Genomic DNA, 25,480 nt, shown 5'->3' with positions numbered 1-25,480 from the left:
GCATACTATTTTAATATTTTTTTTCTGCAGTTATGTTTAGTACATTATATGAATCTTTGTTATAAAAGTTTAAATTTTTTAACAAAGATGAATTAAATATGAATTTTTTAATTTTTTGCACATAAATAATTCATTTTATGTTAAAAAATTCTAAATTTTTATCGGAGATGTTCTTATAATATTATAAACATAAGTACAAAAAATCATTTAAAAATGTAAAAGTATATACGAATTGAATGAAAAGCAGAGACTAAAAATATTGACCGAAAAAACTTCATGAACTAAAAATATGAAAACAATCTTCAAAGACTAAAGAAAATTATAGCAACAAAAAACATATTTAATTTATGATTGAATGAAAACTATACAGCACGGGTTGTGCCATCCTGAAACTACCTCCATGAAAATCGAATATCCTGAAAACTGAAGTCATCAAAGTCCCAAAGAGAGAGGTAAGAAGAAATAGTATTTATTAATCTTCATCTCTTTCATTTCATATTATTTTTCCACAAAAGCCTATCTGTATAAATGTTGAATATCCATAGCCACACAACCTTTCTCAATCTCAAAGCATTAACTTTCCCACCAACATCACTATCCCACAAAAACCTCTCATTACCATTTTCTCTGCATTTCTGCAACTACACTTCAGATTCAACTTCAGTTGCAGTCTCCTACCTCATCAACACTTTTAACTTCACCCCAAAATTTGCTTCCAAACTCTGCTCCACTTACAAGGTATGTTTCAAGACAACCCAAAACCCTGATTTAGTTCTCAACTTCTTTAGAAACAATGGTTTCTCAGAAACCCAATTACGTAATATCATTTCCAAAGCACCATGGCTACTTTCATGTGACCCCTTCATAAGGGTCGTCCCAAAGTTTGAATTTTTACTATCCAAAGGTGCATCGAAATCTGACATTGTTAACATTGTCAGTAAGAACCCTATGGTCTTGTCTCCAAGTTTGGAGAATCATATAATCCCAACCTATGAATTGCTTTATAGATTATTGCAATCAGACAAGACAACTATTGCTTGTGTAATTATAAATCCACATTTACTTAGTGACTATTCTGTGCCACAAAACATCACATTGTTGCTTCAGAATGGATTGACAGACACAAGCATTGCATTATTGCTTAGGAGGCAGTCTCGTATAACGTCTACGAATACACGTTGCATGCTGAAGTTGGTGGAGGAATTGAAGGATTTGGGTTTTAATCCTTCAACAATAACCTTTGCTATAGCATTGGAAGCCAAACTAACCGTAAACAAACCATTGTGGGAAGAGAAAGTTGGTGCCTTTAAGAAATGGGGTTGGTCTGATGAAGATGTCATGGTAGCATTTAGATTGCAGCCTCAATGTATGTTGGCATCTATTGATAAAATTAATTTAGTGATGGGTTTTTGGGTCAATGAGTTGGGTTGGGATGTGCTTCCCCTTGCAAAAAAACCATCGATTTTTTCAAATAATTTGGAAAAAAGGATCATTCCAAGGGCCCGTGTTGTGCAATATCTTTTGAAGAAAGGTTTGCGAAAAAAGAATGCAAGCTTAACTTATCCATTTGGAGTGTCTGAGGAGTTGTTTGTTGATAAGTTTATAAAACGTTATAAGGAGGAGTCTTCTTATCTATTAAAGTTGTATGAGGAAAAACCCGATCTTGCGTACACCACGGATAGAAATTGCATGTGATATATCAGGTATTTTAGCCTTGCTAATGTTATTCTTATTCCTTATTCGATTTGAATACATGTTCAGTACAGAATATGATGGGAGCAAGTTTAGCTAACTTGTTTCCTTTGCTTATATTTGGACAAATATTGGTTTGTTGTAATTGATATTGTTTCAAAACTTTGATGTATACCAGTCTTAATAATACCATATAAATTTGCTTATACTTTGATGTTGGAATGTTGAAGGTTTTGGATGAATTAAAGGATTTGGGTTTTAATCCTTCAAAAACAACTTTTGGTGTAGCATTGCATGCCAAACTATCTGTAAACAAAACATTGTGGAAAGAGAAAGTTGATGCCTTTAAGAAATGGGGGTGGTCTGATGAAGATGTTCTAGAAGCATTTAGAAAGATGCCTCATTGTATGTTGGGATGCTATGGACATTGTCAAAACACCACATATTTTGACATAAGTATGAAAAAAAAGGATCATTCCGAAAAGTTGTTTCTTGATATGGTTATAAAATGTTTTGACGAGTCTTCTTATCTGTTAAAGTTGTATAAGGAAAAACTCAATCTTGTATACACCAGGAACATAACTTGCATGTCATGATCAGATTTTCAGGTATTTCAGCCTTTATATGCTGTTGTTGTAGTTCCGTATTTGATTTGAATAAGTGTTTAGTTCAAAATATGATTGGAGCTAGTTTAGCTAACTTGTTCCTTTGTTTATTTGGACAAATGTTGGTCTGTTGTCATTGATATTTTTTCAAAATTGTGATGTATATCGGTCTAAATAATACCTTACAAATTTGCCAGTAATACACGTAAAAGTTGAAATTTTCTTACATTTGTAGGCATGGATTTCTTTTTTGTGACAGTATGAAATGATTCCTCCTTCCATGTTTGTTTAGCCCTATAATCTATTGCTTGAAGTCAGTTATACCTGAATAGGTTGCTTGATTGGAAATGATTTTAAATTACATTTGCTGGTGTGGTTATTTTACAAATATCAAAAGTGCAAATGATTATAAAAAAATGCAAGCTTGATTATGGTTGTAGTACAATTGTGAAGACCTCTAATACTTCAATATTGAAGCTACAATTACTGTTGCGTGTGGGCTACAATTATTTACAACACATGACAGTTAGCTTTATGCCATAGTGATAGTCATATTAGGTCTAACATAACATTTAATTTTCTTACAATTTGATGTAATTTGTACTTTTTGGCCAACTGATAGGTTTAAATATCACAGGTTTTTTTAAATTAAAAATACATTGGCATTTTGTCAATGCTCCGAATTTTATTTATTTGAGTACATTATGCGTTAAACATCACACATGCTTGAAGTTGAACACCTTGTTCGCTGGTATATTTGTGCTGATATTTTACTTAACCGCTTTCGGATATTTTACTTAACTGCTTTTGGATTTTCTTTCTTGTTGTAGACTATTATAACCTGTTAGAGTAATTTCTTCATACTGTTAATGGGAATTTAAAATTGGATGGCTTGCTAGTTTTTGGCCTTTATTACTGTTAAGAAGTCCCACATCAGATGTGAGATGACCTTAACATGGGTTTATAAGTAGAGGCAATCCTCACCTTACAAGCCGGTTTTGTAGGGGTGAGTTAGGTCTAAATCCTAATTCTATGAATTACTAGAGTATTAAGTAGTACCAATAGCTTACCACTTCCATTTTTTCACTTTGAAAAGGAAAGATTTTAATATAGACCTCACGCACAAAGAAGAAACTTTTGTTCAAACCGAAAGGACATGGAACAAATTCCAAAAGGCCCTGTTTGGTTCCAAGCATACCTCTCCTGACAGTAACTTTCACTGTGTCTCTAAATACTATGTTGTAGGTCCATACCAATCCTACCAGACCCTATAGTATAAAATTTATCAAAATTGTTTGCTGTTGATATAGAGTCAAGCATGTGTGATGTTTAACGCAAAATGACATGTAGTTTTTACGAATGGATTACATACCCAATGGATTGTTTACTTAGATAGTGTTAGAAATAATATAAAACCATTGATATGGCTCTATCCTAACAGCTTAAGCTTTTGGGATAATCGGTTATTGACATGGTATCAGAGCCTCTATGACTAAGTGGTCTAGAGTTCGATCCCCGCTCCCCTCACTTTCTAATTAAAAAGTGGAATTTAAGCATATGGTATATAACACCCCATGTCGATTTATCTAGAATAGCAACAAGAGTGAACATAACTGTATCGGGAAACATTAATTTCATTTACACAAAGACCAAGTACGTGAATAGGATTACAAAATCCAACAAATGAATACATGATCGAGCTAACAACTGAACATAAATGAACCGAATCTTATACAAATATAAGATTAACATAACGTCAGCTTCATAACATAATCCACGTATCCGTATCTTCATGCCTCAAGGCCACGATCCTCGAACAACCTGATAATCTGAAATCAAATAAGTGGGGGATGAGAACAGTCACTTCGTCTCAGTGGATTCCTACTACCCAGTTACTATTGGTGTCTACACCGGGGGCAACTGATGAACTAATAGTTCCTTGATCCTGATTGTCAGTCTCTAACATAATTTCCTAACATGATTTCATAAACATAATAATATAAAGGTGTAACACAGATTAATTATCTTGTTCATTTTAACATAACTAAGACACTCTGAGGTGAGCCGATCTCAGAGGCCTGACATATCCGTCGTCGATGATTACACGCATCGACACGGCATGAAGCTCACAATCGTAACATGATTGGATTCCTCGAATCCCATAACGTGGTACATAAGTAACCACCATGATTGACTGACTTTCTTAACTTAACTTAATTATCCTGATTGTTATTCTACCGATGAATTTCCCTCCCTGGGGTAGCTAACTTGTCCTGATTTCCTGATTATCTTAACTTAACGTGTACTTAACATTTTAATTAAGTATTACCTGTATTATTCACATAAAATGTACTAAAAAGGTAGGGGATTCAAAAACGTGAGTTTGTTCACACTTTTAAATTCTACATAGTACTGAGCTGACATTCTCGCCTAGCGAGTACCATTTCGCTTAGCGAGGCTACCAGTTCATTACTCTGTTTTTACAATTTCCATCCGTTTTGCAGAAAATCATTATCACAATCCCTTTCCTTATTAGCCATGAACATTACAGCATATATCACATAATTAAAACGGAGAGAAGCTTTGGGATTAAGCTCCTCTCATACACAATTCACCCTAATTCTTATGTGATCTTGCAAGATTCATAATTTCGGGAAACTAATAGAGCTAAAACTAACTAGAGTTTAAGGCTCTAAGGGAACCCACCTGAAAAGAAGCTTGAATAATACCAGCGACACTTCCAGAGCTCGCCGAAACGCATAATTTGCAACTGAAGTGCTCTAAACCAATAATCAAAATTTTCTGCATAATTCTGCATCAGAGCACCAACTTCAAAAATACCTACTGACCTCATTCCTCGTCCAAAAATTATGAAACCAGTGTCACAACGACCGTATTTGAGTTAGCTATCCATAGAAACAAACGACGTCTCAAACGGAATTACAGAGAGAAAACAGTTACCTTTTTAATGCAGGTCTGTCCAGAATACGGGTTTAACCCAAATTCTTCCAATTCTTCTAGTTCCCTTAATTCTTAACTCATTCACCATAACCCATTACTAGTTCTTTATTCTCACAACTATTTCACAGCAAAGAACATATATATACATACATGCAAAGTTCCAAAATGATGATCAATAATGAGGGTTTATAGCTCTAATTGGGATTAAAGGAAAAGGAACATAATCCAAATATTACCTTAGTTCCTTAACTGTATAAGATGTGGAATTTGCAGCTCCAATTGATACATGCATGCTTGAGTTAAAAGAATTGACTTTATCTTCCTTGAGGTTCAACTTGCAACATCCAAAAATCTCAATTCTTCCTTTAATGTTCACCTTGTGTCTTAAACGTGTTCCTTCCAAACAAGTATGTTTACCCATAGTCCAAGAACTTGAATCACCAGGAGCTCCAAATAGATTTTGTTGATAATGAATTGCTCCAATAGAAGAGATGAACAATTGAGCCATGAAGGAGGAATAGCTTTTAGATCTAATAATGAAAATGGGTCATAAATTGAGATGGGGTCTTAGGTTCGGTCAATGAGGAAGAAGAGGTTGTTTTTCTCTTTGGACTTGTTTTCCATTTGATTCAAAATAAGGCTATGTTGGGGTTCAATCCATATGAATGGTGTGGGTGAATAAACATGATGGACATTGTGTTGTTGTTCTGTCAGCGAAACAGAGAAAGGAGTAGACAAGGGCAAACTTGGTTTCTCTTACTATTGATGCTTATGTATACACATGTGCACATGATGCTAGTCTCAATTACTGAAATGCCACTCATTAATTACTTCACCATTCTCCAGTGTACCTCCTCTTTATTTACTTCTCCGCTTTACTTATAAAATCCAATTAAATTGAGTTTCTAATTAACGTTATTATTAGTAACTAGAGTTGGATTGTTACAATCTACCTCCCTTAAAAGAATTTCGTCCGCGAAATTGAAGAACTTCTTCCTTCTTAACCAAGTGAATTGTCTATATTCTCGTCTAAATTCTAGACTTTACCTCTTAACTGGTCATGGCTCACATCCATTGGTTATTAATCATCATTGTTTACTGCGTCAACAGTTTCTTATTTACCATCGGAAATCCTAATCGTCCATTATCTTAAGTGACCATGATTCGTCGTTCAAGGTTATTAATCCTCATCCTTCCCTGTGTTAGCATTTGTTTATGTTACTTTTGAAAATCCTACTCGTTCATGTCATGACATTGAACTATGACCTCAGCCCATGATACAACTTTTAGGTGCGCGCTCATCTTATATTAGTCCTCCTTGTTATCCCTCCTTCGTTCAAACTCTCATTAAACAACAGTCCCTTTTCTGTCCTCTACACATTAACATGAGAGCCTACTTGTTCTTACTAGTTCGCCGCGTTTAAACTTCTTAGTTAAACCGTTTTCACAATGCAACCTTTGTTCTGAAAGGTATGCCATTACTAACAATCCCAGGTTCAGGCATGAACATATGTGTAACTTACTCGTCATACGTCCTTTATTCATCTTACGGTCATCCACATCCAATTCTTTGGAATAAACTTTCCTCTCTCAAAGAGTTGTTGACCTACAAGTCAATCTGCCAACTACATTCTCAACCACTTCCCGGCTGCGCACTCTGATTTTACTACTTACTGTCATTCTCTCGATGCGTCATTACAATCTTGGTCTACAAATTCTTTGACATTGTCACACATCGTCTCATCTTATCCGGTGTTATTGCTTTTATTATTACTTCTCGTACCATAGATATCACAAAACAACACTTGCATCGTTTCGTGACGACAGGCGCACCACTATATACATAATACTTTACAACCATCTAACATGTCTGCAACACTTCACTTTTTATCACTTACTATTATCTCATACTCATAGTCTCCTCATCGTGTGGCATCCGTCTCCTCTTACCATTACATTTGATAGTAATAACCGAGTTGTTCCAAAAGCGATCTTTACTCGATCAGTGATATCCTTAGAAAATTGATTTCTATTTAACTTATCACTTCACCGACCTCAGCCACAATTAATATCCTTATAGTATTACTACATCTATTGTTGTCGGCTGTTACTTTATTACTCCACAAACTTCATCAGGTTATCTTAAGGGTATAAGCTTGAATATCATCACTGATTAATCCAAATTGAGACGGTAAGACCTTATAAAGAAAGATGAACTTAATTGATTGTAGTAACGTTTCCAACGTTCATGGTACCTTAACCATGCTGCTTGACAGGTTAACAAGACGAGCGAGAGTTTGAACTTAATTGCTAGGGACCCTTAATTGCTAATTAGACTTATGTGATTCTGAACCGGTCCTCGGTAATGATGCTAAAAGATTGGAGAATTTCTTGGTGATAAACATAATCTTACTGCTCTTAAGGTCGACATGAATAACTGATAGTCCTTAACGAAACACGACTCATTACTCTTATCAAGCAACTCAAACTTACATAGGTCCGAACTAAGTTATAATAACAAAGTTGGAAAGCTGAAGACACTTCGTCAAAGTTACATAAGGATAACACTCTAAACATGAATCCAATTCGCCGATACTGAAAAATTGGAAAGGTACAATGGTACATAACTTAATTGAATTCTTGCATTAAATGTAAGTGATAGGTCTCAATGTACCGGAAGAATTTATCTCTCTCTGTCAACATTAGATAGGCTCAGGAAACGTAATGTTCATAACTTAATAAGGCTTACAGATTATGAATCATGCATCGCATCGGCACGATAAATTTAGCTGAATTAGAGTTCAAGTGAAAGGGTAGCTAACTGAAGACCATAATTCTATTGTAGTATGTTCATACTTCATGATTTCTCTTAACTGACTAATCTATGGAATTGGAACAGGCTTGATTCTCATTATGACTTGGCTAATAATTTCTCACAACAGGTTTAACCGAGTATGTTGAGTTATTAGTTGAGAGGTTTGAATACAAAAAATTGTTCTGTGACTTCTTGATGCTAGTACAAAACTGCATTACTTATTCTTGAATCAATGATAATGACACTTAATATGCCGGCTTAGGTAACTGATAGTATTAGAATTAATTCCAGTCATTACTCAAACAAAACTTGCTTGTTATGGGTCTGACTAGGATACTAGTTATGAACTGAGAGGCTGAACTTATCTTGCTGGGAACGATTAGTGTTCTTATTCTACGAAAATGGTACAACAGGCTGATATTAGGAACTAAAGGGATTGCATGAAGTCTAGTTTATCTTTCTCCGGTAGTGTAATTAGTTGACCTGTGTCACTAGGGGAAAACTACTGAGCTGAAATGAAGGTTTGACGGATTTGAAAGATTTTGGTTCACCAACTCCTGATAAGTCTTATTTGAATTAAGGTGCTTCTTGTAATTAGGTTCACATAATACATATTTGCCAATTGGATAATGCTGGTGTACCACACTTCAATATACTGCGCGTCGTTCTCATAATTCCATCATCCATATTAATGTGCCCATCAGACCTACTACAATTTTCCAGTCCTCGTACTTCCATACTCAGTCTCGGTTCTACTCCGGTCAAAACTTAGTTTTATACTAGATTTTCCATTCCCAGAATTCTCCACATTCTTATACATGCTACCGTCAGTTGAGCGCATTCGATTCGTGCATCTCTAGACATGCTTCTTACTACTAGTATTACGCCACATACTTTTCCCAATTCTGCGCGCCACTTGTTGGCGTTAGTCAACTTACTCTTGTGGAGTCGACTACTGCAATTACAATATCCGCTTCTAACGATCTTCGTTCATACTTCCATCTAAGTTTGCACTTCTACTTCGGTTCTCAACCGTAATACCCTGCCTACCATACACGATACTAAGTTGATCAGGCTCAGCACGCGGCGATTTCAGCGTAAACAGTCCAGACTCCAAAGGGTGCGCACTACTCTGGATTGAATTTTAATGATCCGCGGCAAGGTCCGATACTGAATCGACCTGCTCTGATACCAATTATAACACCCCATGTCGATTTATCTAGAATAGCAACAAGAGTGAACATAACTGTATCGGGAAACATTAATTTCATTTACACAAAGACCAAGTACGTGAATAGGATTACAAAATCCAACAAATGAATACATGATCGAGCTAACAACTGAACATAAATGAACCGAATCTTATACAAATATAAGATTAACATAACGTCAGCTTCATAACATAATCCACGTATCCGTATCTTCATGCCTCAAGGCCACGATCCTCGAACAACCTGATAATCTGAAATCAAATAAGTGGGGGATGAGAACAGTCACTTCGTCTCAGTGGATTCCTACTACCCAGTTACTATTGGTGTCTACACCGGGGGCAACTGATGAACTAATAGTTCCTTGATCCTGATTGTCAGTCTCTAACATAATTTCCTAACATGATTTCATAAACATAATAATATAAAGGTGTAACACAGATTAATTATCTTGTTCATTTTAACATAACTAAGACACTCTGAGGTGAGCCGATCTCAGAGGCCTGACATATCCGTCGTCGATGATTACACGCATCGACACGGCATGAAGCTCACAATCGTAACATGATTGGATTCCTCGAATCCCATAACGTGGTACATAAGTAACCACCATGATTGACTGACTTTCTTAACTTAACTTAATTATCCTGATTGTTATTCTACCGATGAATTTCCCTCCCTGGGGTAGCTAACTTGTCCTGATTTCCTGATTATCTTAACTTAACGTGTACTTAACATTTTAATTAAGTATTACCTGTATTATTCACATAAAATGTACTAAAAAGGTAGGGGATTCAAAAACGTGAGTTTGTTCACACTTTTAAATTCTACATAGTACTGAGCTGACATTCTCGCCTAGCGAGTACCATTTCGCTTAGCGAGGCTACCAGTTCATTACTCTGTTTTTACAATTTCCATCCGTTTTGCAGAAAATCATTATCACAATCCCTTTCCTTATTAGCCATGAACATTACAGCATATATCACATAATTAAAACGGAGAGAAGCTTTGGGATTAAGCTCCTCTCATACACAATTCACCCTAATTCTTATGTGATCTTGCAAGATTCATAATTTCGGGAAACTAATAGAGCTAAAACTAACTAGAGTTTAAGGCTCTAAGGGAACCCACCTGAAAAGAAGCTTGAATAATACCAGCGACACTTCCAGAGCTCGCCGAAACGCATAATTTGCAACTGAAGTGCTCTAAACCAATAATCAAAATTTTCTGCATAATTCTGCATCAGAGCACCAACTTCAAAAATACCTACTGACCTCATTCCTCGTCCAAAAATTATGAAACCAGTGTCACAACGACCGTATTTGAGTTAGCTATCCATAGAAACAAACGACGTCTCAAACGGAATTACAGAGAGAAAACAGTTACCTTTTTAATGCAGGTCTGTCCAGAATACGGGTTTAACCCAAATTCTTCCAATTCTTCTAGTTCCCTTAATTCTTAACTCATTCACCATAACCCATTACTAGTTCTTTATTCTCACAACTATTTCACAGCAAAGAACATATATATACATACATGCAAAGTTCCAAAATGATGATCAATAATGAGGGTTTATAGCTCTAATTGGGATTAAAGGAAAAGGAACATAATCCAAATATTACCTTAGTTCCTTAACTGTATAAGATGTGGAATTTGCAGCTCCAATTGATACATGCATGCTTGAGTTAAAAGAATTGACTTTATCTTCCTTGAGGTTCAACTTGCAACATCCAAAAATCTCAATTCTTCCTTTAATGTTCACCTTGTGTCTTAAACGTGTTCCTTCCAAACAAGTATGTTTACCCATAGTCCAAGAACTTGAATCACCAGGAGCTCCAAATAGATTTTGTTGATAATGAATTGCTCCAATAGAAGAGATGAACAATTGAGCCATGAAGGAGGAATAGCTTTTAGATCTAATAATGAAAATGGGTCATAAATTGAGATGGGGTCTTAGGTTCGGTCAATGAGGAAGAAGAGGTTGTTTTTCTCTTTGGACTTGTTTTCCATTTGATTCAAAATAAGGCTATGTTGGGGTTCAATCCATATGAATGGTGTGGGTGAATAAACATGATGGACATTGTGTTGTTGTTCTGTCAGCGAAACAGAGAAAGGAGTAGACAAGGGCAAACTTGGTTTCTCTTACTATTGATGCTTATGTATACACATGTGCACATGATGCTAGTCTCAATTACTGAAATGCCACTCATTAATTACTTCACCATTCTCCAGTGTACCTCCTCTTTATTTACTTCTCCGCTTTACTTATAAAATCCAATTAAATTGAGTTTCTAATTAACGTTATTATTAGTAACTAGAGTTGGATTGTTACATGGTAGGTGGACCCATGCATTATCCACGCTTCAAGGGAACGTGTTAGAAATAATACAAAATATATAAATTGAAAATCAAAATATTTACATGTAAATTTAAGTTTCGGAAGTTATTTTTTAAAAAAAGTTTTTAAAACAATATATGATAATATTCTACCTTTATTTATCTATCTACTATCCGAAAAACTAAAAATATTATAATCAAAATGTAATGTCTTCAATCCTTCATTGATCAATAATGTTGTTTCGACACATCTTTAACTATTGTAATGTGTCTGATATGTGCCTAAGGAGAGAGTATAAGCAAAGACAAAACAATTTTTTAGGACACTTGTTCGACACGCGTCGTATGAGTGTCTTGCAGGTGTCGGACACCGATCAAAGGAGTGTCAAAGTAAAGGAAAAATTGAATTTTTTTGGACACTGGTCTGAGCTATCCGACACATGTCTTACAGGTGTCGTAAGAGTGTCGGACACGTGTCTTACATGCTTAACTTAACATCACATACTTTTGAGTGTTGTAAAACAAAAATTATATATGGTAACTACATACTCCACTATAGTTGCACCTGAGTTTTTGTCTTTCCAGTTTTTTCTTAATGATTAAGAGCTTATGATAGTGTTTTGGTTTACATTTACCTCCACTTTATATAAATTTATGTTCCAATGAGAAACTGGAAATTTTATAAGATGAATGCATGGACCAGTTTCAACTTCGTATCTTCTCACAAACTCACTTTGTATTGGATGATTCTTGTTTTTTAATTTCTTCTTAGTGTTTAAAAATCTTTTCCGCTGATTTTCTTGCATTTTATTGACACGGAATTATCTTCACTTGTCTATGCATGCTCAGTTATAACAAATCAGTTAACCCCCTTCGCAATTGAATTTTAATCAAGCAGCAAGTTTGCAGAAATTAGTTTCAATACCCTTTAAGTTAAGGGTTTGAATGTACACTGCAATGGACGAATATAATTTGATATTCCAAAATAGTGTATTTCAAAGATACAAATATCCAGTAGTAGCATTGAGTTTTTAGGAAATTTAAATTTGTATGTGTTTGTTTTGATGCTAATAGTATGTTTGTTGAACAAAATGTTGGCATTAGCATATGTAGATATCATGTTCTTTTAACGGCTATAGCAACAGGTATTATCAAAATCATTATTTTGGATTCTTTTCCCCCTAAGGATGGAGAATTTGAATAGTTTCAAACTATAGGACACTATATAACGAATTTCATGTTATATGAGAATTGGGACGTGTATGAGGATACCTGAGTTTTATATGTTTGGGTTTAGGGAGGGTAAAATCTATCCACGCCCTTCCCGGTTACCATGCCTACAACTCACACTAAGTACTCTGCACTATGAGACATACTTTGATCAATTGCCGTTCACACATACACAAGTGATTCTTCCAAAAGGGTGTTGCCAAAGTTTCACTTTTTTCTCTCCAAAGGTGCTTCTATCACTGACATTGTTAACATTGTGACTTAAAGACTCAGTTTTGTCTGCCAACCTGAAGAATCATATAGTCCCAACCTAGGAATTGTTGTATAGATTCTTGCAATCAGACAATACACTATTGTGTGTTTAATTCAAATATGAACAATAAAATATATTAAACAGACATTCGAATCATACATAATCCTTTCAAATATGTCATACAAAAAACAATAAGAATATCCTCCAGTTGAGGGAATCGAACAAATAAAGAATAAAACAAGTCATACTCACATGACCCCATACAGTGACAATACAAACATGTCGTACGATTCTCTAGAAGAGCTCTCTGCATTCTGTTGTGGCTCATGCACTTGAGGCTCCTGCACTACCCGAGTCTCATGCACCTGATGTTCCTTTGGCACTCTCAGCTCTATGTTTCACCTCACTCTTGCACAAACTGACATGTCATGAACAAATTTTCAGGTATTTTAGCCATAATATGTTATGTTGCTTATTTGATTTGAATACTTTTTTGTACAGACTACGGTTGTTGCTAGTTAAGCTAATTTGTTTCACTTCCTACTGGGACAAATGTTTGTTTGATTAACTTATAGATAAGTATGTGCAAATAAAAGGGATATAGCTATGTCTAAGATGAGAGAACTTAACATATGGTTTGGCCTCTCCCAGCTCTATGTTTCGCCTGACACTACCGCCTAGCAGAGGCAGCGGATGAGAACATGTTCCCCATAATGCGATCTAATATTAAGTTCATTTCTAAAGCATTGACAAAATATGTTTGAAACACTTGGGTAAGGTAGCTGAGGAGGCCACTTGGGAGGATACTATCATGATTAGAAGCCAGTTTCCAAAGTTTAGCCTTGAGGACAAGGCAGTGTTTTCAGGAGAGAGTATTGTTAGGACTCGTATGATTGAGAATGATCCAAAAGAGAATCACTGATCCATCATGAGACTGTGGAGCCTAATGTGAAGTTTACTCTAAAAGGGCTAAAAAGGTCACTAAGAGTTAGCTTAGATTCTGTAGTGACATAGAGAAAGAAGTAAGAACTAGTAACCGTTTCCACTGTATAAGGAGTAGCATGATGGGTTGAGACTTCAGAGAGGTACCTTGGAGAATGGTGAGTTTGCTATGTATGAAATGGCTTCTTGATAATAATGGATTAATCAATGGTTATTTTCTCTGGTAACATATTGTAGTATCCTTTCTAAATCCTTGATATGATATGTTGAAAATTGTAAATAACCAGTTTCATTTTCAGTATCTTCTCACTGTCTCACATTGTCTTTGATTCTTCTAGTCTTCCATTGTTAGAGTTAAAATGGTAACTGTTCTTGCTGTTGATTTAGATTAGATTTCTTGCATTTTATTTAGTTTTATGTGTTAGACTTATTTCTTGATCTTGTCTAGTTTATTGTCTGTGTTAGACTGTCGGTTATTTACGTCATCTTTAATTGTCTTGCTAGTCTTATAAGCTCTTATTTATATATTTTAAAAAGTCTGAAATCCTTAGTTGACTTCAGAAACTTTTTACCATTTATATCTCAACTCTCAAGCTATAATCTTTTTCACGTTCGTTGATGACCGCATTGCTGATATTTGAGCTATTTACAGGTAATATGCTATGTTTGTAACTTATCATTGTTACCAATTGCATTTGCTACAATGTTATCAGTTTTCAACTGCCACTTTTTCTTTATAATCGGTAGCAGCTTTTCAGATATTAGTGTCAAGTTGCCGTCTAGCAGAGACGAGTAATGAATGTCGATGATTATATTTTGATGACCATTATTGATTCTGAAATCTGCTCATTGTTTCTTTCATCAACCATTCTTTCACAGAAGTTTGTAGTAGTACCTTGTAATAGCTATCAGGGAGGGAGGGGTCGGAGTTCGAACTCCATATTTTCCACTTTCTCCTCATTTATATGTATGAACTTACCCACAAGACTACTTAACCAAATAGAAAATCACTTACACAAATAAACACGGATTAATCTAAAAGACAGGAGTTCATTGCATTACATTTTCAATGTCAAATTATATTGGTAATTTTTCTCTTTCAATTGTTATATTTTCAACAAGTTTAGAGGATGTAAGTAAATGAACATTTGGTTCATTCAATTTTAATTTTTGTGAAATGGCAGTTATTAATTAGTTGTTAATTTTAGTTTTTTCACCTCTTCGGTACTTGAACCCTGGACTTTTACTTCTTAACTTCTTTCGCCCATTCAATTGTTAATTCCTATGAAACCCTGATAAGTGACACGATACCGATTAGGAAATTTTTTCAAAATTCCCGATACGATACGTCCCGGATACGTTATTTAAAAATTAAATTTAAAATTAAATATATAAATGCACAATATATAAACATAACTAAAATCAATAATAAGAAAACAAGTGACAATTACATATATTAAGTTAAGTATTACCCAAAAAGAGGGTGAGAAGGGTAGCTCAACTGGTTAAGCTAGTTGAGCTAAGCGTTAAAAAGTTGGAGGTTCATAGTTCAAGTCATGATAAGGAGAAATTTATAAAGACATAATTGGTAACATCATACTCTAACATTCAATACTTAAGAGAAAATACGAATTGAATCAGTCTCCTCTCCTACGTTTCCATCATCAAAGAACATTAATTGCCCGATACTTTTTCGATCGATACACGTATAAGAGAAGTATCCGACAAGTATTGGTTATATTTTATTTTAAAAAATAATATTAATTGTCAATACTTCTCCGATACGTGTATCGGAAAGTATCGGACGAGTATCGATATCGAGTGTGTATCGAACACGATACTTTGCCACTTTTAGAGTATTGGGGCTTCACACTTAATTCTCTCTAGAATATTATGTTTGAATTTTTTTTATTTCTCAAATCTTAAAGATTACAACAAGGGCAACTCCTTTGATAGGGTTAGGGACGAGATCCTCTCAAGCGCAAAGTTTCTATGGTGAAATTACAACCATCAATTCAATATTATCACATGTGGTCAAAACCAATTGAAGGACAAAAATATCCTACAAGATAGTCTCCTGTGAAAAACTCACTAGAGAGGATAGTGTCCCCTTTTATAAGAAGCTAAGATACACGACTAACCGTAAGTAACGACTTGTAACTAACTTAAGTGTAGAAATTATTCAAGTCATTATATTTACAATTGTATTACAGTATATCCTAAAGAAGTTAATTTATATGCTAAACGAGTACACTTCTTAGTGTATATATTTTTAAAGAAGCAAACAACCATTTTAATTTAAGTATTTGAATGTGTTAGGTGATTATATTCACTAAAATATTTAGAGTTCGGTGTGCAGATATGATAGAGATAAGAAGCTGGATAAAAATAAGATAAGATAGTGATAAAATAAACACATATCATTTCATACTAGACGATTACTCGTGCGATGCACGGGTCTTATGCGTTGTTTTATACTATAACGTCAAAAAATTATTTGTATAGGTAGTAAATTGATTATTAACAAAAACATTAACTATTTTAAACCAAAAATAATAAAATACACAAAATAATAAAATAAAAAAAATTAAAATAAATAGTAACTCAAAATAATAATAATAATAATAACAATTAGTACCACTCATTAAATTAATTAATATAAGTGGGTGATATGGCTAAATGAAAGGTTTTCATTGGTTTAAGTGAGTGATGTGGATTAGAGTTTAGATAGTTAATTGAACAACTATTTAGGATTTATATATATAGATAGATATTTGGTATACACAAGATAAACACATATCCTCTCATTTTAGTATTTGAAGCAACAAAACAACAATAAAACAACATTATATTACTGTCAAATATTTTTATCAAATTGTACTTAAATTACTTTATCAAAGACTTAACAAATGTAAGACGAGTAGCATCACGACAACCCATAAATATGTGCAAACGATGTGACATAGATAAAACACTCTTGTTCTATTAGCTCCATTTTCTCCGACTCATCCATAATGCTTCATGAATCATCAACCAAATCTTTACCAAATCCTAAACGATTTGCAACTTCACACTTTCTTTCTGAACTATTTTCAATTATATATCTGAATCTCTTTCCAAACTACTCTTGAGCACTTGCGAATAGGAGGTGGCTGAAACCACTTAATATCAGAACTGATCGCCGAACCATATTAAACTGGTTGTGAAAACCAAAAAATATTATACCCGCTCCTTTATTTCTTTTCTTAAATTGACTATCTTATGGCCTATACAAAGCACCAAACAGGCCTTTAAAAATTAAATTGACTATTCAAAAATATATATGATTCAACTTTTACTTAAATAAAAGCACTAATTTAAGCAATAAGCCATAAGCTATAAACCGGCTCACACCCTTGTGACCCAAAGTTTAGATCAACAGAAACCATTTGAATTGAACTAAACCCTCTTCTCTTCTTCTCTCACAAAAATGCTTCGTTACATCATCTTCAATTCCAACCATTACAAAACCCTAAACCCCCAAAAATCTTACCCTCTTTTCCCATTTCAATTTTCTCACAAATTCAAACTCTGCACCACCTCTTCAGATTCCGTGTCTGAATCAGAGTCATTCACTGTCTCCTACCTCATCAACAACATCGGTTTCACTCGTGAAAAAGCTCTCAAAGCTTCAAAACGAGTTCGTTTCAATTCTCCAGAAAAACCCAATTCAGCTTTCACTTTCTTCAGAAACTTCGGTTTTTCAGACACTGACATAAAGAAAATCTGCATAAAAGAACCATGGCTTCTTACTTCAGATACCCACAATTCAATTCTTCCAAAGATTGAATTTTTCCTATCCAAAGGTGCTTCAATGTCTGAAATCTCTCGGCTTTTAACGGCGAGCCCTAGAATTTTACAATTTAGTTTGGAGAATCGAATTATCCCTCATTTTGAATTTTATAATAGGATTTTGAAATCTGATAAAGCTACAATTTGTTGCATGATTCGACATTCGATTCTTTTGGCTTACAATCTTGTGCCTGTTAATGTTAAGTTGTTGATTGATTATGGTGTTTGTGATTCCAGTATTGTTAAATTGCTTTTGACAAGACCAACTATACTTGGTTCAATTGATTTGATCAAGTCTTTGGAGGAAGTTAAGGGTTTAGGGTTTAACCCTTCAACTTCCACTTTTGGGATAGCTTTGGTTGCAAAGAAATGTATGAGTAAAACACGGTGGAATGAGAAAGTTGTTGCCTTTAAGAAATGGGGTTGGTCTGATGAAGATATTGTGGAATCATTTAGGTTGCAGCCTAATTTGATGTTGTCTTCAGTTGATAAGATTAATTTGGTGATGAGTTTTTGGGTCAATCAATTGGGTTGGAATTCCTTGGCACTTACTAGAAAGCCGCAAATTTTCGGTTTTAGTTTGCAGAAAAGGATTATTCCGAGGGCATTAGTTGTGCAATATCTTCAGATGAAAGGTTTGAGGAAAAATTATGCAAGCTTAGTTACACCGTTTTTTTGGTCTGAGGAACTGTTCTTGCGCAAATATGTTTACTGTTTTAAGGAAGAGTCTGATTATTTATTAAAGCTTTATGAGGAAAACATGAATCATGCATACACCACGGAGAACATTGAAATGTCATTCATCAAATAGGTGATTTCATGATCTTCTTTTGCATATTTTGTAATGTAACATTAGCTTATTAGTTATTAAATTAGAAGTGATTATTCTCTCTAGGTCAGGATAAGGGCTTGTCTAGCTCTCTTCTATTATTTGATAATAAGTCTAGGACAGTATAATGGTTATTATATTTGACTTGTTTCGTTTGCTAATGTGAGCTACTGTTGGTTTTTACTATCATCAACTTTAGTTACAATTTTGGTGCATAGGTCTTGTATCTAGGACATTTTAGTTGCAATTTCTTCACGTCTAGTACATGTAAAAGTTCAGATGGTCTTTCGTTTGGCCAGGGAATGTTTTTCTCATGGTGTTAGTTCTGTTTGTTTAATTAACCCTTAGTTCTTAAATTTTAAGTGCTTATTCTTTCTATTTCTAGGCCAGGATAGGGGTTGGTCTACCTGACTTGTCATAGGGCCTGTTTGGATTGTTTTATGTTAATTTATAAGTTCCCAACATCCCACTACGAAAATTGTATTTTTATAGGCTATTTTTTCATAAACTACCTTGACAAACTTATAATAATACATAAAAACTTATTTATTTGCATAAGTTGTTCTACATAAGCTCAAAAATAAGCTAATCCAAATGGGCCCATAATGCCTTATAACTAATAAAAACAAAAAAGCTAAATGGTCTTGCATTTGGTCAGGGACAGGGAGTGTGTTCTCATGGTGTTAGCTCTTTCCATGTTTGTTCAATCCAGAACCCCTAGTAGTATATACAAACAGTGTAAGCTGGTCTACTCAATTTCATGATTAATGCTTTAAGCTTATGGTTAAGTACTTAGGGTAGGTACTTTTCCCTTAGTTCTCTACACATTGTCTTTTTAAGTGACTTTTAATTTTTACGGCAGTTTCTATTACTCACACAATGGCATTACCTAGTTTTGCAGCCTTTTTGAATTTTGACTAGCCATGATTCATCGTGTTCTTCTGTTTTCTATTCTGATGATTATTTATCTACTCCTTAAATATTTATGAACACACCTGGTATTTCAGTCCAGAGAAAAGATTATTGCTGCCTTTATGTAGGAAAGGACTGTGGACTAAGGTGCTGGTTTGATTGATTTTATGCACAAATAGTATTGGCATCATTTCCTTTCGCACTCCAACTATTATTAGTTCATTGAAATGATTGGATGAAGGATGCCATTGAGAGGACTTTTGTGGATGTTACGACTTAAATAAACTCGGATGTTGTGCTTTCCGGTGTCCCCTCTATTTGCAAGAATTATATTCGGCATAACTAACCTTTCTATGAGACTAATTTTTGTTAAAAGGAACAACAAAGACAAATGGATTGGGAGTTGGTTGAATTTCTTTCTCAACACTTCATTTCTTAGATAAGGAGTATTGAGGCTTGATCAAATTTCTTCGGGAAATAATTCGTTAACCACTAAATAAATAATTGGAAGAGTGTCGTGTAAAGATTGAACAAAGACAAATTTCTTCTTGAAAGTGATCCTAGAAGGCCATAACAAATTGAAGCAAATGTTGTTCTATACAATCAATATGCAGTTTGATGGCTTGCAATTCTGCAGATTAGGTGAGAGCAACTGATCCCAAAGATTGAACATAGCAGAGAATAAGGCTTATGGATTCTCATGTTTTTCTGAAGAGTCTGAATGTTAATCTGCTATACAATATCAGAATGGGCATATAACCTTTTTGGGTCATCTCAAACCTGCTTACTTTACAAGTTGAATGCATATTATTATGAAAATAGATCTATTCATCTCTCTCCCCCCCCCCCCCCCCCCCCCCCCGATTGTTACTTTTACTCTGACCCATTGGATGAAGAGTAGCAGGTATGTCAGAACAGAAAGGGCAGTAGAGGATCCAATTTCGAAACGTATCCCCACATCTCTACCATTTTCCATGGATAAGAAGGGGTAACATGTTTGCTTCAAAGCTGGAGTGGAATCCTGCTGCAAAGGAGGTCACTGACTCTCACCATTGAAACTCCAGCCATAACAGAACTTCAACAATGACTTCAAGGAGGCCTCACTGGACAAGAGAAAAAAATTTCAGCTTATGAGATTGTTTTGTTGGCTTCAAAGAAGGGAATCATCAAAATTGAGCTTCAAATTAGTTTAGAAGTTGTGCTTCAAAATAGGAGTGGAGACAAAAATGACAAACTTAGCATGACAATAAAAAAGGTAGTTTGATTATTTTGAAATGTCATTGGATATGTTAGGAGTGTAATTAGAAGGAAAAAAAACTTGCATTATTCTATTTAAAAATAAAGTTTAAATATGTAACCAAAAAAAGTTTAAATATGCTCTTGGTGCCTATAAATATACTATACTCTCTTTACTTTTTGTCTTTGTAAATTTTTTTATTAGTTTTTGTTCTATGCATTGCATATATAACATTTTCTTTTGGTTCTTGATGTTTTCATTTAGAGTACCTGCAATTTTATTCATTTAAAAATCTGTTCTTACAATTCATAGAAAATTATATTTTAATCTCTCCGCTAAATAAAATTCGTAATAATAACTTTTTTGTTTTGTAGATGAAGTGATAAGTACTATTTAAAACTCATTCATACACAACTAGGAAGTTCTAAGATATGAACCCGGCAAAAAAATCTAACAATATCAATATTGTCCGTTGAAATGAAAAATTATTTTGATTCACTTTTCATAAATGTGATTTTTTTTTTGTTAATTCATAAATATAAGTAGTTTATTAACTCTTGAAGTGAATAAATGAAGAATCTCATATTTGAACTCATTTATACATAAGATATACCCACTAGTTGAATTATGTTGATGTTATAGTTCTACTAAAAACTAAACACATATGTCAATTAAAAATAATAAAATAATGATCAAAAGGGGTGTTTCTTACATTATTTTACATTTAGACAAAAATTTGATAAGAAAGAGAAACTATTGCATGGGCAAATGAATTTATCTATGTGTTGGTAAAAGACAAAAATATCTTAAAATTTTGTCTAAAAATACAAAGAAAGGTAAGAAAATGTGGCTTTATATTATCCATAAGGAATTTTTGAACTCAAGTCTGCAACACAACGCTCATTGTCCCTACAACACAACCAAAGCAATCATCTGCCACAAAAACCTTACATTTCCAAACTATGTTCAACAAATGTTTTCTCTCTCACAATCTTGTTTTAGGGTTCATCACAACAAAATCAACAGCCCCTAAATCCGAATCTCTTTTTCAATTTCAAAACTTTTCCTTACCAATTTCACTCAGATACTGCACCACCACCACCACCACCACCACAACAACAACAACAGCATCAGAATCAGAATCAGACACACTCCCATTCGCTGTATCATACCTCATCAACAATTTTGGTTTCTCACATGAATCAGCTCTCAGAGCTTTCAACAACAAACAGGTTCGTTTCAATACCATAGAAAAGCCTAATTCAGTTATCAACTTCTTTAAAAACCATGAATTTTCACATTCCAACATACGCACCATCATAAAAAAAGAACCTTGGTTACTTTCATCAAAACCCCACAATGTAATTTTGCCAAAGTTTCAATTTTTTCTATCCAAAGGTGCTTCTTATTCTGATATCGTTTCATTGTTGACAGCATACCCTAGAATTTTACAAAGTAGCTTGGTGAAACGAATAATCCCTATTTTTGAATTATTAAGTAAGTTCTTGAAAACCAACAAGGATACCATTGTTTGCTTAATTCGAAATTGGCCTTCATTTGTTGATTATCCATATGACCGTATTGCGGCTAATATTAATTTGCTGAGAGATTTTGGAGTATGTGATTCTGGCATTGCTAGATTGATTCTGACAGGACCATCTATACTTGGTTCAACTGATTTGATTAATACTTTGGAGGAAGTTAAGGGTTTAGGGTTTGATCCTTCAACTTCCACTTTTGTGATAGCTTTGGTTGCAAAGAAATGTATGATTAAAAAACTTTGGGATGAGAAAGTTGATGCCTTTAAAAAGTGGGGTTGGTCTGATGAAGATATTATGGAAGCATTTAGAAAGCATCCTCACTTTATGTTTACATCCATCGATAAAATTAATTTATTGATGGGATTTTGGGTCAATCAGTTGGGTTGGGATGCTACGCCCATTGCCAAACTACCAAAGATTTTTGGTTCAAGTCTGGAGAGAAGGATCATACCAAGAGCCACGGTTGTGCAATATCTTTTGAAGAAAGGTTTGCTGAGAAAGAAAGCAAGCTTAACTGCTCCATTTGTAGTCAGCGATAAGTTGTTCCTTGACAAATATATAAACTGTTATAAGGAGGAGTCATCTTATCTATTAAAGCTTTATGCAGAAACACTGAAACTTGCACAAACCAAGGACAAAACTGACCAAATGTCATGAACAAATTTTCAGGTATTTTAGCCTTAATTTGTTATCTTGTTCCTTATTGGATATGAATACTTGTTCAGAACTTGATTGGAGCTAGTTTGAGATAGTTTAGTAAACTTGTTTCATTTCCTACTCGCAGAAATGTTGGTTTTGTTTTGATTGATATTTTATTTTTTGAAATCCTAATGTAAAAATTGAATTTTGTCGTTAAGTTTGGAAAAAAGGATGATTCCGATAGCCGCAGTTGTGCAATATCTTCTTAGTAAAGGTTTGAGATATAAAAATGCAAGCTTAACTCGTCCATTTAAAGTGCACGATAAGTTGTTTCTTGATATGCTTAAAAAATGTTTTAAGAATAAGTCATGATTAGATTTGTATGAGGAAAAACTAACTCATGCATAGACCACAGACAAGACATGCATATCATGATTAGATTTTTAGGTCTTTTAGACTTAATATGATATTCTTGTTCCGTATTCTATTTGAAATTTGTTTGGTACAGACTGTGATTGAGGCTAATTTAGCTTTGCTTACTGTGACATATGTTGGATTTGTTTTGGTTGGTATTTCGTCAAAATCCTATATGAAAAAGTTGAATTTTCTTGCATTTATGGGAATGTAATACTTCTTTTTGTAGTGTCATTCTCCTTTCTTGAATTTGTTTCTACACCATTATTCTACAAATTCATTCTTGCCTAAAGAAAGTACCCTTAACACCCTCAATAATATATTTGCAGATCACAATTATTTAAAACACTTGGCAGTTAGCATTATGCCAAAGTCAAGGCAGGTCTTACATAGCACTCAATTTTGGTTTTGCTTATTTTGACAAATTTTGGTTTTGAATATTGTCTTGTGACCTGCACATGTATAACCTAGTAGAGTAATTTATGGATGCATGTAATCGGAATTTATGGTACTACTATTAAATTTTGTTCACTCTAAAAGGAAACATTTTTCTCATGAATCTCACCTATAATGGAAGAAGTTTTTGTTTGATCGAAGCAATGTGAAGATATTTTGATCCATCTATGCAACAAATTCATTTTTCAGTGGTGCCATGTGCTTGTTTCTTCGCTCATAGCTCAAGTCAATTACAGTCAAGCCCAAATTACACCATGAGTTCAAGATCTTCTTCCTTGAAAATTCTGTCTGATGTTGAATTGGAAACATTGCTAAAATAACAGTGAGTCTGGTTGTATCTGATAGTCATCAAATCTTGATGTTATAAATTGAAGCTTTTTATTATTCGAATCATATGCAGACCTTTTCTGTGCAGTGACTACAGTTGGATCAGTATGTTGAATGTATTGAATACTCCAAATCATTTCTCCCAAAAAAATTAAAGGACGGTTAATGAATGGTTCGTACTCAAGCCTAAAGGACAGTTAACGGTTGGTTAGGCACTGCAGGGTAAACCTGCATAACAAATTAACAATAGATCCCTAGTAGAAAGCAAATCTTGAGTTTCCAAATAAAGTAAAGAATACTTGTAACAGAATCAATGTTAAGTTAGTTACCTATTTATTACATCAGGAGTAGCAGTCCTTATTTAGGATTATCAGATGACATAATTTTCTTCATTTCTAGTACACCAGGCATGGCTGGGAACATCAAATTTATTTTATATTTTATGTTATTGAGTCTTTGTGCTCACTATGTTTGGGTGATGTTTTCAGGTTTATTCTGACATTGGAAAGTTGAATAGTATCTTCGGACTACTCGTCAGCGGTTCAATGTAGAGCTTATTTGTCGCCCAATCACAGTCAAAGTCATAGACTAGGAGCTTGTTATCCATTATATTTGATAGTTTTTAATGTAATTGTTGTATATTTAAAGCCTCAAAATTATTCAAAATTTATCAAGCTCGTAATTTTTAGGCTTAATTGTACAATTAAACACAGGATTTTCGAACATCCTATATGCGGAATTATTGGCTGTATATAGTTTTGGCTTGGGGTTGGAAATTAAAGAGCTTAGGTGTTATTCTCACTCTAAAGTTGCTTTCTGATCCTGTTATTGCCTGACACCAGACAATCATCCATAATATTAAGCAACAACTCCTTGCGAGAGATTGAAGGGTTAAAGTTGTTCATACCCTTCGAGAGAGTAATGCTTATGCAGATTATTTAGCCAAGCTTGGTGCTCGCAACCTTGAGGCTTATTCTCCTGTAGTTATTTCGCCTCTTAGAATGAGTCTTCTCCTACTAGCTGATGTTAGTGGAAATTTATTTTCTAGATAGTTTTCTTTTGCTTTTTTCTTTTCTTTTCCCTCATTGTACCAAAAAAAAAAAAATCCATAAATAGGATAATTTTTTAAACATTGATCTACAATAAACCACACCTACTTAAATAATATTTTTCAAATTTTTGAAAAATGAAATATATCTACCTCTATAAGTTGAGAACACTGCAACACATTTACACAAACACTTTCTCATC

The 25,480-nt window shown here is 34.1% G+C and overlaps 3 protein-coding genes and 1 long non-coding RNA gene across 10 annotated transcripts; 3 read left to right on the top strand and 1 right to left on the bottom strand.

The window, feature by feature from the left end:
* Nucleotides 1–304: 304 nt before the first annotated feature.
* LOC123883853 lies at nucleotides 305–2,523 on the top strand. Its single transcript, XM_045932790.1, has 2 exons — nucleotides 305–1,703; nucleotides 1,923–2,523. Exon 1 carries the CDS (start codon nucleotides 529–531, stop codon nucleotides 1,693–1,695), a length of 1,167 nt encoding a protein of 388 aa, XP_045788746.1. The 5' UTR covers nucleotides 305–528; the 3' UTR covers nucleotides 1,696–1,703; nucleotides 1,923–2,523.
* Nucleotides 2,524–3,915: 1,392 nt separating this feature from the next.
* On the bottom strand, nucleotides 3,916–11,605 carry LOC123883852. The gene is made up of 4 exons (XR_006800505.1): nucleotides 10,904–11,605; nucleotides 10,413–10,784; nucleotides 5,004–9,535; nucleotides 3,916–4,126 (listed from the first exon to the last, which is right to left on the bottom strand). It is a non-coding gene; the product is annotated as an uncharacterized LOC123883852 (long non-coding RNA).
* Nucleotides 11,606–17,415: 5,810 nt separating this feature from the next.
* Nucleotides 17,416–21,027, top strand: LOC123884421 (transcription termination factor MTERF15, mitochondrial-like). 3 transcript variants are annotated; one of them, XM_045933512.1, is made up of 2 exons: nucleotides 17,416–18,685; nucleotides 19,711–21,027. In XM_045933512.1, the coding sequence occupies exon 1, from the start codon at nucleotides 17,513–17,515 to the stop codon at nucleotides 18,683–18,685; it is 1,173 nt and encodes a 390-aa protein (XP_045789468.1). In that variant the 5' UTR covers nucleotides 17,416–17,512; the 3' UTR covers nucleotides 19,711–21,027. The 3 variants fall into 3 exon arrangements, 2 of the variants coding, with proteins under 2 accessions (XP_045789468.1, XP_045789467.1); XR_006800763.1 differs by having other exon boundaries at nucleotides 17,445–18,769; nucleotides 19,795–20,432; XM_045933511.1 differs by having other exon boundaries at nucleotides 17,445–18,685; nucleotides 19,362–21,027.
* Nucleotides 21,028–21,705: 678 nt separating this feature from the next.
* On the top strand, nucleotides 21,706–25,030 carry LOC123884420. 5 transcript variants are annotated; one of them, XR_006800760.1, is made up of 4 exons: nucleotides 21,706–23,062; nucleotides 24,092–24,224; nucleotides 24,318–24,401; nucleotides 24,718–25,030. XR_006800760.1 is itself a non-coding variant. In XM_045933510.1 (2 exons), exon 1 carries the CDS (start codon nucleotides 21,815–21,817, stop codon nucleotides 23,048–23,050), a length of 1,236 nt encoding a protein of 411 aa, XP_045789466.1. In that variant the 5' UTR covers nucleotides 21,707–21,814; the 3' UTR covers nucleotides 23,051–23,062; nucleotides 24,718–25,030. The 5 variants fall into 5 exon arrangements, 2 of the variants coding, with proteins under 2 accessions (XP_045789466.1, XP_045789465.1); XR_006800761.1 differs by lacking the exons at nucleotides 24,092–24,224; nucleotides 24,318–24,401 and adding an exon at nucleotides 23,776–23,824; XR_006800759.1 differs by lacking the exon at nucleotides 24,318–24,401 and having other exon boundaries at nucleotides 21,707–23,062.
* Nucleotides 25,031–25,480: the final 450 nt, after the last annotated feature.

The sequence above is a fragment of the Trifolium pratense genome, linkage group LG5 (assembly GCF_020283565.1).
Source record: "Trifolium pratense cultivar HEN17-A07 linkage group LG5, ARS_RC_1.1, whole genome shotgun sequence".
In the NCBI taxonomy this organism is placed as follows: domain Eukaryota; kingdom Viridiplantae; phylum Streptophyta; class Magnoliopsida; order Fabales; family Fabaceae; genus Trifolium; species Trifolium pratense.
This window is presented reverse-complemented; position numbering and strand designations above follow the sequence as displayed.